The 12,170-nt window shown below is 48.0% G+C and overlaps 1 protein-coding gene across 1 annotated transcript in view; it reads right to left on the minus strand.

The window, feature by feature from the left end:
- MREG (melanoregulin) overlaps positions 1 to 12,170 on the minus strand; it is a 67,646-nt gene that overhangs the window by 40,912 nt on the left and 14,564 nt on the right. Inside the window, exon 2 of the mRNA XM_007462851.1 lies at positions 1,568 to 1,727. Coding sequence (XP_007462913.1) covers positions 1,568 to 1,727 — 160 coding nt within the window. The remainder of the gene's footprint in view (positions 1 to 1,567; positions 1,728 to 12,170) is intronic.

Below are 12,170 nucleotides of genomic sequence, written 5' to 3' on the forward strand. Positions count from 1 at the left end.
ATATATATATATATATATATATATATATATATCTCACTTCCCTACTGCTGTCACAGCTTTGCACAGAGTGGAGAAAGAAAAGGAAGAAAAGACAAGAACTAGTTGCATTCTCACCAGCAGAAACCATAACTGGTCAGCCCAATACAGCAGGGTAAGGATTAGCACTTCCCATTAAAGGGAAAACAAGGTCATGCAAGAATTCCTGTCCATATGCTCAGGAAGGGCAGCCAGGAGGGCTATTCATGGCCTGAGCAGCCTTTATGATGTCCTTTAAATGTTACCAGTGGAGGAGGGGATAGCAGGGGGGAAGCCAGGGGTAGTGCAGCGCATGGCCACTAATATGCTATGCCTCTGAGTTAAGCGCTGTGATGGATATCTAGCAGGAGTTGTCCCTACCAGCACTCCACACCCAAGAAAGGATGCTCATCAGAGCCACTGCGGGACTCTCCAGCCTACTCTTCCCCCAGGCCTCAAGAATCAGAGGCAACTGTCATTCCCCACTTCTCAGCCCACCTCCACCCCCCAAAGGCATCCCAAGTCACACCAGAATAAAAGGACCGGGACACATGACTCTTCTAAAGTTATCATCTCCTGCTAACGCATGTTTTCGGGGGAAAAACAATTAACAATTAATTAACAGAAATAAACCTAGATAAGGAACAGGCACCCCCCCCCCCACTGCAATAACCCTGCTCCCATACATACACACTCTGGTGCTTTTCTTCATAGCCTAAGCCTGAGATTTTAAATGTCTCTGTTCTTCTCAACTACTATATGATACAAAGGAAAACATAAAGTCATATCTAATATAGGCATCTACTCAGAACTAACAGATGAACACAGAAGTTAGAAAACTTAGGTTTTATTACTTGGAAAATGATACACATAATATTATATTGCATTATGTATAGTACTATAATACTACTTTTGAAATAAAGGAGAAAATAAAATATCATCCCTTTTGCTGTTTTCTCTTCACTTATGAAGTTGTCTCCTTTTCAATATTCTGGTGTTCTCATATCAATGACTTTGATTAAAAGTCCATTAAGAGTGGTTTCAAGCCTTATCACAAAAATCACCTCAAATATGGCAGATACGCTGTTTGATCCATAAGCACAATTTAAGAAGATACAAACAGAAAAAAAAAACAAACAACAATTCAGGCCCCATTAATTCAGAAGTAGTGATGATGCAAAGTACCTGTCAACCTTCAGTCTGAATCTTTAATGGTGGCTTGCTAAACAGTTGGAAAGATTAGAGATGGACTGGTTAAGCCATTTAAGACCATAAAGTATTTTCACAATCTGAACAGCACTGCCTTGCTGTTTCCCTACTGCTGTAATTTGTATCATTAAAGTAACAATTAGAAATCAGTCTTATCTGTGTATTAAACAGGTGTACCAAGACCAGCTAAAATTAGCAACTAGATGCTGCTAAAAGACCTGCCCTACGTTTCACACATCTCATCCTTCATTCTCTTCTCTATTCTAAGCTGGTCTTCTCCGTTACTGCTGTTTTTCACTGGACTTTATCACCTGCACACAGCAAGATCTCAAAAGGTGCTTACCTCTGAATCTTTGGCCTGTTGATTACGAACAACGATCAAATTGTAGAGAATCCTGTCGTCGTCTGCCTCTGTGTGGGACACATCGTGAGGCACACTCCACAGATTCTTTTCATCATCCCTCGCCAGCGTGGCTCCAAAGTAAGAATATGGATTGTTATCACTATGGGATAAAAGAGGGGGTATAAGGGCTTTGTAATATATATTACATATGATATATATATCATATGTAGCTAATATATAATATAAATAAAAATGTATATAATATAACATATAAATATATATATTCCTAACAAAAGAATCTGAATTGTCTTTAATAATTAAGTATAACACAATAGAACAACAAAGAAATCACTTTAAAAACAACAGAGGGGGCTTCCCTGGTGGCGCAGTGGTTGAGAGTCCGCCTGCCGATGCAGGGGACATGGGTTCGTGCCCCGGTCCAGGAAGATCCCACATGCCGCGGAGTGGCTGGGCCCGTGAGCCATGGCCGCTGAGCCTGTGCGTCCGGAGCCTGTGCTCCGCAACGGGAGAGGCCACAACAGTGAGAGGCCCGCGTACCGCAAAAAAAAAAAAAAAAAAAAAAAAAAAAAAAAAAAAAAACAGAAGGACTTCCCTGGTGGTGTAGTGGTTAAGAATCCATCTGCCAATGCAGGGGACACAGGTTCGAGCCCTGGTCCAGGAAGATCCCACATGCCGTGGAGCAACTAAGCCTGTGCGCCACAACTACTCAGCCTGCGCTCTAGAGCCTGCATGCCACAACTACTGAAGCCTACGCGCCTAGAGCTCATGCTCCGCAACAAGAGAAGCCACCGCAGTGAGAAGCCCATGTACCACAATGAAGAGTAGCACCCGCTCGCCGCAACTAGAGAAAGCCCACGTGCAGCAGTGAAGACCCAAAGCAGCCAAAAATAAATAAATAAATACTAAAAACAACAGAAGACAGATACAACAGGATACCTGGGCAGAGGTAATTTTACTATGTTAAGCGTGAAATTTAGCACAGAGTTCCCCAGCAGCTAAGAAAAAAAAAAAGAAAAAAAGAAATCCAATGGGGAATAGAATTCTCATGATTAAAAGAAGAAAACAATTAACATGAAGAGATGAACTTTTTAGTGGCTCTGAATTCAAAGAAATGCAATAAATGTAGAGTGCAATGGTATGGAGTATCTGTCAAATTCCCTACAACAAGAAAACTAAGTAATAAATATGCACATCCAAATACTTTCAATAAACAATATGGGATGTTGCATAAGGATTTCAGGAGCCCCATGTTGTATATTTGTTTCATGGTTTACCCTCTGTGAGGCAGTATCCGTGCTCGGGCTTATGAGGAGCTGAGTGGCAGAGCATCATCCCTAGGACATGCTTATACACAGCCCTGGTAAACTTCCGTGGGACTGGTCAGGTAGGATCATGCAGGTGTTATTCCCGTCATCTAATAATATGTATGAGGCACTGACCCCATGTTAATCACAGGGCTCAATAAAATTGTGAGCAACATGGACATGGTCCCTGTCCTTGGACCTCACTAGAGGGAAACACAGTAACGAATGATCACGTGACTATATAATTAAAAACTGTGATAAGTTCTATAAAGGAGGAGTTCAGGGAGCTGTGAGAGCTAGCGAGGGTAGCAACAGGTAGGCATTGTGGAAAAGGGGTGCTTGAGCTTTAAGCTGAAAGACAAGAACAGAGTTCCAAACAAAGGAAATGGCATGTTCAAAGGCCCTGGGGTGGGAGGAAGCAGGATGTATGCATGAGAAGAAGGGGGATGTTGGCTAGTGAGTGAAAAAGAAGCTGAGGAGGCCGTTGGGGCCAGATAGCCCTGGCTTTGTAGGCCGTGTTTTCTAACATTCTTCAGAAATGTGGTCTTTATTCCTAAGAATGAGGTAAGATGAGGAAGGGTTTTAAGCAGGACTGTGATGTGACGTGAACAGTATTACATCTTGAAAGATCTTTCTGGCTAAAGTGTGGAGAATGTTACAGAGAGGTGAAGAGTGGACTTGGGGGATTCATTAAGATGCAGCTGAGGTAACTCGGGTGAGACAGGATCGGTATCAAGATCAGAATGACAGCGTGCAGCTGCAGAAAAGTGCATTATCTGGGAGCAGGGGAGGGCAGAAGCTCTCTGGTTTTTCACCTGTGTGGTGAGTGATGCCCTTGTCTGAGGCAGAGCTAGGATGCCCCACGGCCAAAGGGTGGCAAACACATCTGCAGGTGTGACATGAGTGAACAGCAAATGAGGACAGACAGTGGATACCAGATAAGCAGACAGCACCTGGGAAGGAGGGATGAGAGTAACTGACAGCTGGACTGAAGGTAAATGTTAAGGTTTAAACAAACATGAAACGCTCAGAAGTTGGCACTAAGGAGATCTTGCCACGGAAAGCAAAGTCCTGGTCACGAAACTGGGGCTCAGCACAGGAACCCTCCCATCAAGGGAAGGGCTCCAGCGCTTGAGTGATGGGGTACAGGTCAGGCTTGAGAGAGCCAACCACGGCCCACTTGTGAAAACTGGGGAAAAGAGGGGATGGGATCTTGGAACCAAGGCCGGCAGGAGGCCAGCTACCTAAATGTACTCTGGAAAGCGCTCTTGAAATCCCTCTAGCTGAGGTTCAGAAGTGGAGTGTCTGAGACTGGGCAGTGATCAGAATTATGGAGAAAGAGTGACTTACAGGGAACCAGACACAGCTCAGCCACCGTGTTCTCAGAACTGCTGGGTTTTCCCTTAGCTGCCTGGCCCCGCAAAGGCTGACGTACAGAGAGACCCGCTCCTCTTAAGAATGATAAGCCAGTGAAAGAGGAGGCGAATGATGCCTTGGGCTTTAACGAGCATGTCAAACTCATTCATTCAGATGTCTGTTTATTCAACAAGTGTATACTGGTGCCGGGCTGGGTGCTCTGCGGACTCAAAAATAAAGAGCACATTGCCCTTGCTCTTGGCATGACTATAATGCAAGGAGGTAAGTATTTTTTCTTTTTAAGTGCAAACAGGAAAGTGTAGGAACAGGGAAGGCGTGCCACGTTATGTTTGATGAGAAGGAAGTTCGAGAAAGGTTTCGTGGCAGCGACGACATCAAACCCAGACCTAAGGAGTACAGTCTTTCCTCAGGAAGAGAAGCATGGGGAAAGGTGTTCCTGGCAGAGGGAACAGCACCAGCAGTGTATGGAGGCTTAAGGTGCCCGCAGGGCTGGGGAATTCCAAGTGTTCACGCAGGCCCAACCACACAGGCCCAGAGGGAGGGAAGAAAAGGTGATTTGGGGTCAGACTGAGGATCTGCTGGAGTTCAGCCTTTGTTCTGTGAATGGTGACCAGTTATCAAGGTGGTTTTGAGTCTTGTCAGGTCTGGGTTTTATAGAAACAACCCTGGATGGAGAAGGAACAGAGAGATAGCTTAGGAGGCTGTCACAATCAACTGTCACAAGAGGGTAGGTGTGGCTTTCCTGCCATGTTCTTTGAGTTCCTAGTGTCAGGGGGCCTCGGGACCACTGCTGGGGAGGAGTGGGGCAGGAGATGGGCAGGGCTGCCCGGGCAGAGAGAGAAGGAAGCCGCTCTGTTTAAACCTCATTTGTTAGAGTTACAAGGAAGATTTCTTTGGGGCATAGGAAAGGTGGAATTCTATTGATAAATAAGTACAGGTTTAATTCTAAACGTTTCGAAATACTGGTTGGGGTGAGAGTGAAGGAGGGTGTGGGCTCGAGAACAAGAGGGCGGAATAGCTGCGAGAGGATGGGTTCCAGCAGCATCACAGACTCTCAGACGTGGCTGCCCTGGTGACTGGTGACAGGCAGCACAGAGGTGGAAGGAGAGGAGTCAGTGCTGACCGTGTGAGGGCGATGCCTTTCCCTGGGACGGCTCGGAGGAAGCCAAGGCCGACCTGCAGGCCTGCAGGACGTGCAGAAAGCGATCAGGATCTGGGCTTAGGAGTGAGGACAGGGCGGGAGATCGAGACTTGGGAGAAATGCTCTGCATCTCCATCACTGCAGAAGCCAGGGGATCAGAGGAAGTGTCTGGGAACAAGCAGGGAGTGACGAAAGGAGCAGGGGGGGAAAGCAGACTGGAGAGACCAGGGGAGCCCAGAGAGAGAGAGAACACTGGGACAAAGAGGAATTCCCAAGAGCAGGCAGCACTGCAGTGTCAGAGCGTGAAGAGTATTAATTCCAACTTCTTTTTGCCTAAATAGATTTTGCAGCCAGTGATAAACCACACAGTGCTCTACCCAAGGGCCTCCACGCTCCATCCCTCCTGTTGTACAACCATCTGAGGTCAGAAGGATGGATATGACGCTACCCCACTTTGCAGGCAGGGACGAGCCTAACGAGTTGTTTGACTTCTCCCGAGACAGGCAGCCAGCGGACAGTCCCCCACAGCACGAGGTCCTCGATGGGGCGTCTCCAAGCAGCCACAGTCATGAGACTGAATCCAAGTGCTGTGACGGGGATACACCCACAAACGCAGTGGCTCAGCAAATTCCCCTGGGGCTTCTCCTCAAGGCATCCAGACCCCAGGGACACAGCTTTCACCAGGAGCTGCAGCCACTGGCTGCTGACAGCACAGCACACATCCCTCCTGGGTCCTAAAACTCGAGTACGTTCCAAAACCGGTCTTTTATTTTTCCCTAAGTTTGTTTCATTTGTATGAGTCTTGTCTCTTCATCAAGTTGATATGTTCCTCTAGGGCAGGGATTGTACCCAGTATTTCTTTCACATCCCACATCATCTGGCGGGGGTGGGCACAGAGTAGCTGCTTTAAAAGTATTAAGTATCCAATACTTAAATGGAACAAACTAAGCTGGGATCCCAATGTGCTAAAGGAAACCCCAGACATAGCTCAGTAAAACTTCCCTAGACCAGGAGGTTTACACATTGGCCAGTACCCACCTGAATAATCAGCCATAGACAACATTTGACCAAGAATAAGCTATCTTGGGCTTCCCTGGTGGCGCAGTGGTTGAGAGTCCGCCTGCCGATGCAGGGGACGCGGGTTCGTGCCCCGGTCTGGGAAGATCCCACATGCCGCGGAGCGGCTGGGCCCATGAGCCATGGCCGCTGAGCCTGCGCGTCCGGAGTCTGTGCTCCGCAACGGGAGAGGCCACAGCAGTGAGAGGCCCGCATACATTCTTTTCATGCTCTGAGAAGACAGCCACCTCCCTGGTCAGTTGCTCCTACCCTCTCACAACCAACCAATCAATCAATCAATCAATCTCTCTGTCTTCTCTTTTTCTCTCTGCTCCCCCCACCACCCCCGTACACGTGTGTCTCCAGCCAATGTTAAACAGTAGCCTCTCATCCTTAACTTACAATCGCTGTAGGCAGGTCAGCGTCAGGCCTGTGTGGATGTCTCCAGACAGGTAGTGCCTCCCCAGCTCCCCCTAATTAGGGGCAGTGCTCCCCTGAAGTCCCGTGAGCCTCTAATCCGCCCGCCCCCAGGGGTCGATATAAAACAGGGAAGAGAACCAAGGGCTTCTGCCCCTGGGTGAGCAATGACTCTCACCCAGGGTGATGCTCTCAAGCTTGGGGTCTAGGCTGCTCTCCTCTGCGGTGCAGCCCCGACTCCGCTTGGCTGCCTACCTCACCTGGACCTCGCTCCCACCACCTTCCTCTCATCCGTTAGAGTTACAAGTCAGGTTTCTTTGGGGGCACAGACATGGTGGGGTTCACTGCTAAATAAATCATTAATAATTTCACCAAAACACTGGTCAAGGTGAAAGTGAATGAGGGAAGGACCTGGGATCCCTGGTCCCCATTCCTTTCGTCCTGCTCCACTATCCAGTCAAGGCAGCATCCACTTTGTTGTTGTTTTTTTTCTTTTTTTCTGAATTTTATTTTATTTATTTATTTTTATACAGCAGGTTCTTACTAGTTATCTATTTTATACATATTGGTGTATATATGTCAATCCCAATCTCCCAATTCATCCCACTACCACCACTGCCCCCCCCACCCCGCTTTCCCCCATTGGTGTCCATACATTTTCTCTCTACATGTGTGTCTCTATTTTGAACCTTTAGGATGAAGAAGAGACCAGAGCAAAGAAAGGCCTAAAGTAAACAACTAAAGAAGCAGCTTGGGAACCTCTGTGCTCCTGAAACTGTGAAGGACTGTGGGACCTGTGTAAAGAAAGCTCCATGCAAAGGCCCTGGGGTCTGAGCCCAAAGCCCCGGGAGGACAGAGGCGGGGGAAGAGGGCACTGAATCGGAGCTTCACTTTCCCTCCCTCCCCCATATAATGACCTCTAAAAGGTTCTGAGGAAAGTGAGAGTGGCCGTTTTGCCCCCAGCCACCATCTGCTGATGATAAATATTTTATTAACCTCGGGCATTTGAGAAGTGGCTCTGAAGTTACACACAAGCGAAGCAGAGGCTGCTTTTACTCCCAAAAGGTAGGATAAGCAAAGTCTCAGGTTCCACCCCCAATCCCACCTAGTGCGCTGGACAAAATCACTTGGGAATCTTTTCTTTCAATACCATCTAGGGCTAAAAGGAGACTCCAGGCTTACAAACACTGGACTCCGTGCCCGGGGACTGCATGCTAAGTGCCACAAAGCATTACAGCTGCTCACAAGGGTTTCCCGTGAGTCCTCACTACCAGCAAAGGACTGTGTATGAAAGCTTCTGGAAAGCCCCACAAAACACGCACTCACAGGCCGGCTGCTGAGGCCAGTGGTTCCACTGACTTTACTGCTCTCCCCACAGAAAGGCTGGGCGTCAGCCCTCACTGGTCCAAGACTGAAGCTCTGACAGTGAAGAGAGAACATCTCCAGTAAACAGCAAACAAAGGTCTCAAAAAATAGACCCCAAAAGGCTGTTTAGTGCGACCCCCTTAACTACCTAAGGCCTCCTGTCTGATTCCCTACTAGGAACTGGCCTGCTTCTTTGCCCCTGGCTTCCAGACTATTCACTTTCTCCTTCTGTGGTGACTTCCTGGTGAAGGGGCAGGAGAAGCGAAGGTCCTTACCCTCTCCTTCTTTTCTTTTTTTTTTTTTTTTCGGTACACAGGCCTCTCACTGTTGTGGCCTCTCCCGTTGAGGAGCACAGGCTCCGGACGCGCAGGCTCAGCGGCCATGGCTCACGGGTCCAGCCGCTCCGCGGCATGTAGGATCTTCCCGGACCGGGGCACGAACCCGCGTCCCCTGCATCTGCAGGTGGACTCTCAACCACTGCGCCACCAGGGAAGCCCTACCCTCTCCTTCTTTTACTCCCTCCCTCCCTCCTCTATTCTCTGCCTCCTCTCTCCCTCCTTTCCTCCCTCCTTCCCTTCCTCCTTCCCTCTCTCCTTGCGGAGCACAGGCTCCGGACGCGTAGGCTCAGCGGCCAGGCCTCACGGGCCCAGCCGCTCCGCGGCATGTAGGATCTTCCCGGACCGGGGCACGAACCCGCGTCCCCTGCATCTGCAGGTGGACTCTCAACCACTGCGCCACCAGGGAAGCCCTACCCTCTCCTTCTTTTACTCCCTCCCTCCCTCCTCTATTCTCTGCCTCCTCTCTCCCTCCTTTCCTCCCTCCTTCCCTTCCTCCTTCCCTCTCTCCCTTCCTCCCTCCCTCCCTTGTTCTTTCCTTCCTTCCTTCACTGCTTCCAAGACAGATACTCTGACCAAGTTAATTCAATGTCTAAACATTATTTAACCCCAAGTCTAAACAACGGTCCATAGATTCTGGAGCTTTTCTCATTGTTTAACTACCAAGGCTCATCATGACTTCCTTCAACACCAGAGGTATCAACCTTCTCAAAGTACAGGGTGCTTTTCTGGGCCCCTCTCCCTGACATGTTCCCACCCTTCACGCCTTCTCATCCCAAGGCTGAAACAGATCACCGTGTGATCACGCCTTTCATTCATTGCTTTAAGTGCTTCAAAGCCTTGAAGATGGTCCTGACAAGAAGTCTGTGAAGTAGGAAGGGGAAACATGATTTTTATGTCTCCCAGCTAAGGAAATGCTGGGGGCTCAGGAAGATTAGACTCAGCCCTTGGTCTCTTCCCTGTTTATATTCACTCCGGTCATGTCATACCAGTCTCATGGTTTCAAATACCATCCTCTTGAGGAAGATTCTCAAACCCATACCTGTAGCCCCAGTTCAGACCTCGCCCCCAAGTCCCAGACTCCTGCATCTTCCTGGCTTCTTCCCATCTCCATATGGATGGCTAGTAGACAGCTCAAGCTCAACATGGTGGACCAAGCCCCTGACCTTCCCTCCAAACCTCCCCACCAGCAGCCTCCCCACCCAGATGATGGGAAATCCAAACTTCCGACAGCTCAGGCCAAAATCCTTCAAGTCATCCGTGGTTCTCTCATCCCCAACATCTGATCCAACAGAAAATCCTATTAACAATACATTAAACAAATACCCACCTGTACCACTACCCCTTCCCAAGCCAAGGCACCTGTGTCTTGCAAAAGAATTCCTGCAATTTTTTTTCATTGATCCACCTCTTTCTACCATTGTCTCCACCAATTCGCAGTTCTTAACACAATCAAAGGGATCCTTTTAATATGTAAATCAGATCAGGTCACCCCCTTCCTCAAAACCCTCCAATGACTCCCATTTGACTTAGAATATAAGCCAAGGTCATACAATGGTCTATAATCCCCTCGTGACACACCAGCCACTCTGGCCTCTTTGCTGTTCCCTGAACCCACCAGTCACAAGGCCATTTCGGGGCCCCTGCACTGGCTGCTTCTTCTATCTGTAATATTTTCCCCCAGAAGTCCATATGCCTCACTCCCTCCCCTCCTTCAAATCGCTTTTTAAACATCCCCTCCTCGATGAGGCCTACTCAGACCAACCTATTTAAAATAGCAAGCATGCTTCCCTGCCCCTGCTCTACCTCCACTTCCATGAGTTCTGTATCCCTGGGTTGGGGGAGGTGGGGGGGATGAATCCCCTGCAGACACTGAGGGACAACTGGACTTATTTATCCTCTAATTTACTTATTATGTTTACTGCTTACTGTGCCCACCCCCACCACCACACGCGTGCGCGCGCGCGCGCGCGCACGCGCACACACACACACACACACACACACACACTATAATAAAAGCCCCCTGAAGACAGGATCTGTATCTCTTTTGCTCAGTGATGTATCTGGAGTACTTAGAATAGGACCTGGAGCTTAGTAGATGCTCAATTTGCTGAATGAATGAACTGCAATTTCCCAACTTCACAGGGCTCTGAATGGTGGAAATGAGGCTGGAATCGACTCTCCAGACAAGTTCTTAACATGTTTGAGCTGCTTAAATTCATGAAGGTGGGGCTTAAGAGTCTTTCAGAGGAAGCAGACAGTAAGCACATATGTTTACGTCTGGTGGTGATCTGGGCTCTGAAGGAATACACGGTGACTAAGGGACGGAGCGAGGGTGAAGAGTACTGTTTTAAAGAGGATGTTCAGGGAAGAATTTTCTGATAAAGTGACTTTGAGCAGAGACCTGAATCAAGTGAGGGAGTTTCCCAGACAGGTAAGTGGAGAAAGAACATTCTAGGCAGGGAGGACTCTGAGACAGCGCGTGCTTGGTGTATCTGAGGCCCCAGGAGAAGGCCAGTATGGCTAAAGGGTGAACAATTTCCCCTTATGTGCTGACTTTAACATCGAAACCATGAATAATAGCCCCAAACTGGAAACCACCCAAAAGTCCACCAACAGAAGAATGGGTGAACCAAAGGAAATATACTATAAAGCAGTGAGAACCACCGACTACATGCGCCAACTTGGATGGCAAGAACACACACAGTTTGATCCTATGTATGTAAAGTTTAAAAGCAGGCAAAACTAAAGAACATTTTTAAGGTGCATACATAGGTGGTAAAGCTGTAAAGAAAAGCAAGGAGATGACTATCACAAAAGTCTAGATACAATCAGGGGTGAGAGACGTGGGGCTGCTGATAGCTATCTCTTGCCTTGGGCGGTGGTTACAGGAATATCCACTTGATAGTTGTTCTTTACACTGTACATATGTTTGTATGTTTTCAGTCTCTGATATACAAACACAAAACTTTAAAAGTTAAGGAAAAAAAATAAGTGAGAGACAATTCAGTAAACTCTTATTCCTTTCCAGGGAGTACAGGGGTTCTTTAGATACAAACTGTCTCACCAAAATTATTTCCTAAAAAAGACATCAAAGAATACAGTGCACAGCATATTCTTGGCACAAAACAAACATGTATTAACCAGACTGAAAAGGACTTCCACTGCCAACATAACAAGCTATTTTACCCAACATTTAAGCAGAATTCACTTTTTAAACAAAGGTGTAGTGGCAAGATCACTTCAAGATATCTAGAGAATAACCTAGATCAAAGGATATGTACGAGAAAGAAATATCTTCTCAGGAACTTCCAATGTCACCAAGACCGACTAACACAACACAACTCACAAAAAGGGAAGAAGGTTGCTGGCGGTTGCCTGGGAAGCAAATCTTTAAAAGTCATCCTCAGGGCTTCCCCGGTGGCGCAGTGGTTGACAGTCCGCCTGCCCATGCAGGGGACACAGGTTCATGCCCCGGTCCGGGAAGATCCCACATGCCGCGGAGCGGCTGGGCCCATGAGCCATGGCCGCTGAGCCTGCGCGTCCGGAGCCTGTGCTCCGCAACGGGAGAGGCCACAACAGTGAGA

The sequence above is a fragment of the Lipotes vexillifer genome, unplaced genomic scaffold (genome assembly GCF_000442215.2).
Source record: "Lipotes vexillifer unplaced genomic scaffold, Lipotes_vexillifer_v1.1 scaffold1518, whole genome shotgun sequence".
In the NCBI taxonomy this organism is placed as follows: Eukaryota; Metazoa; Chordata; class Mammalia; order Artiodactyla; family Lipotidae; genus Lipotes; species Lipotes vexillifer.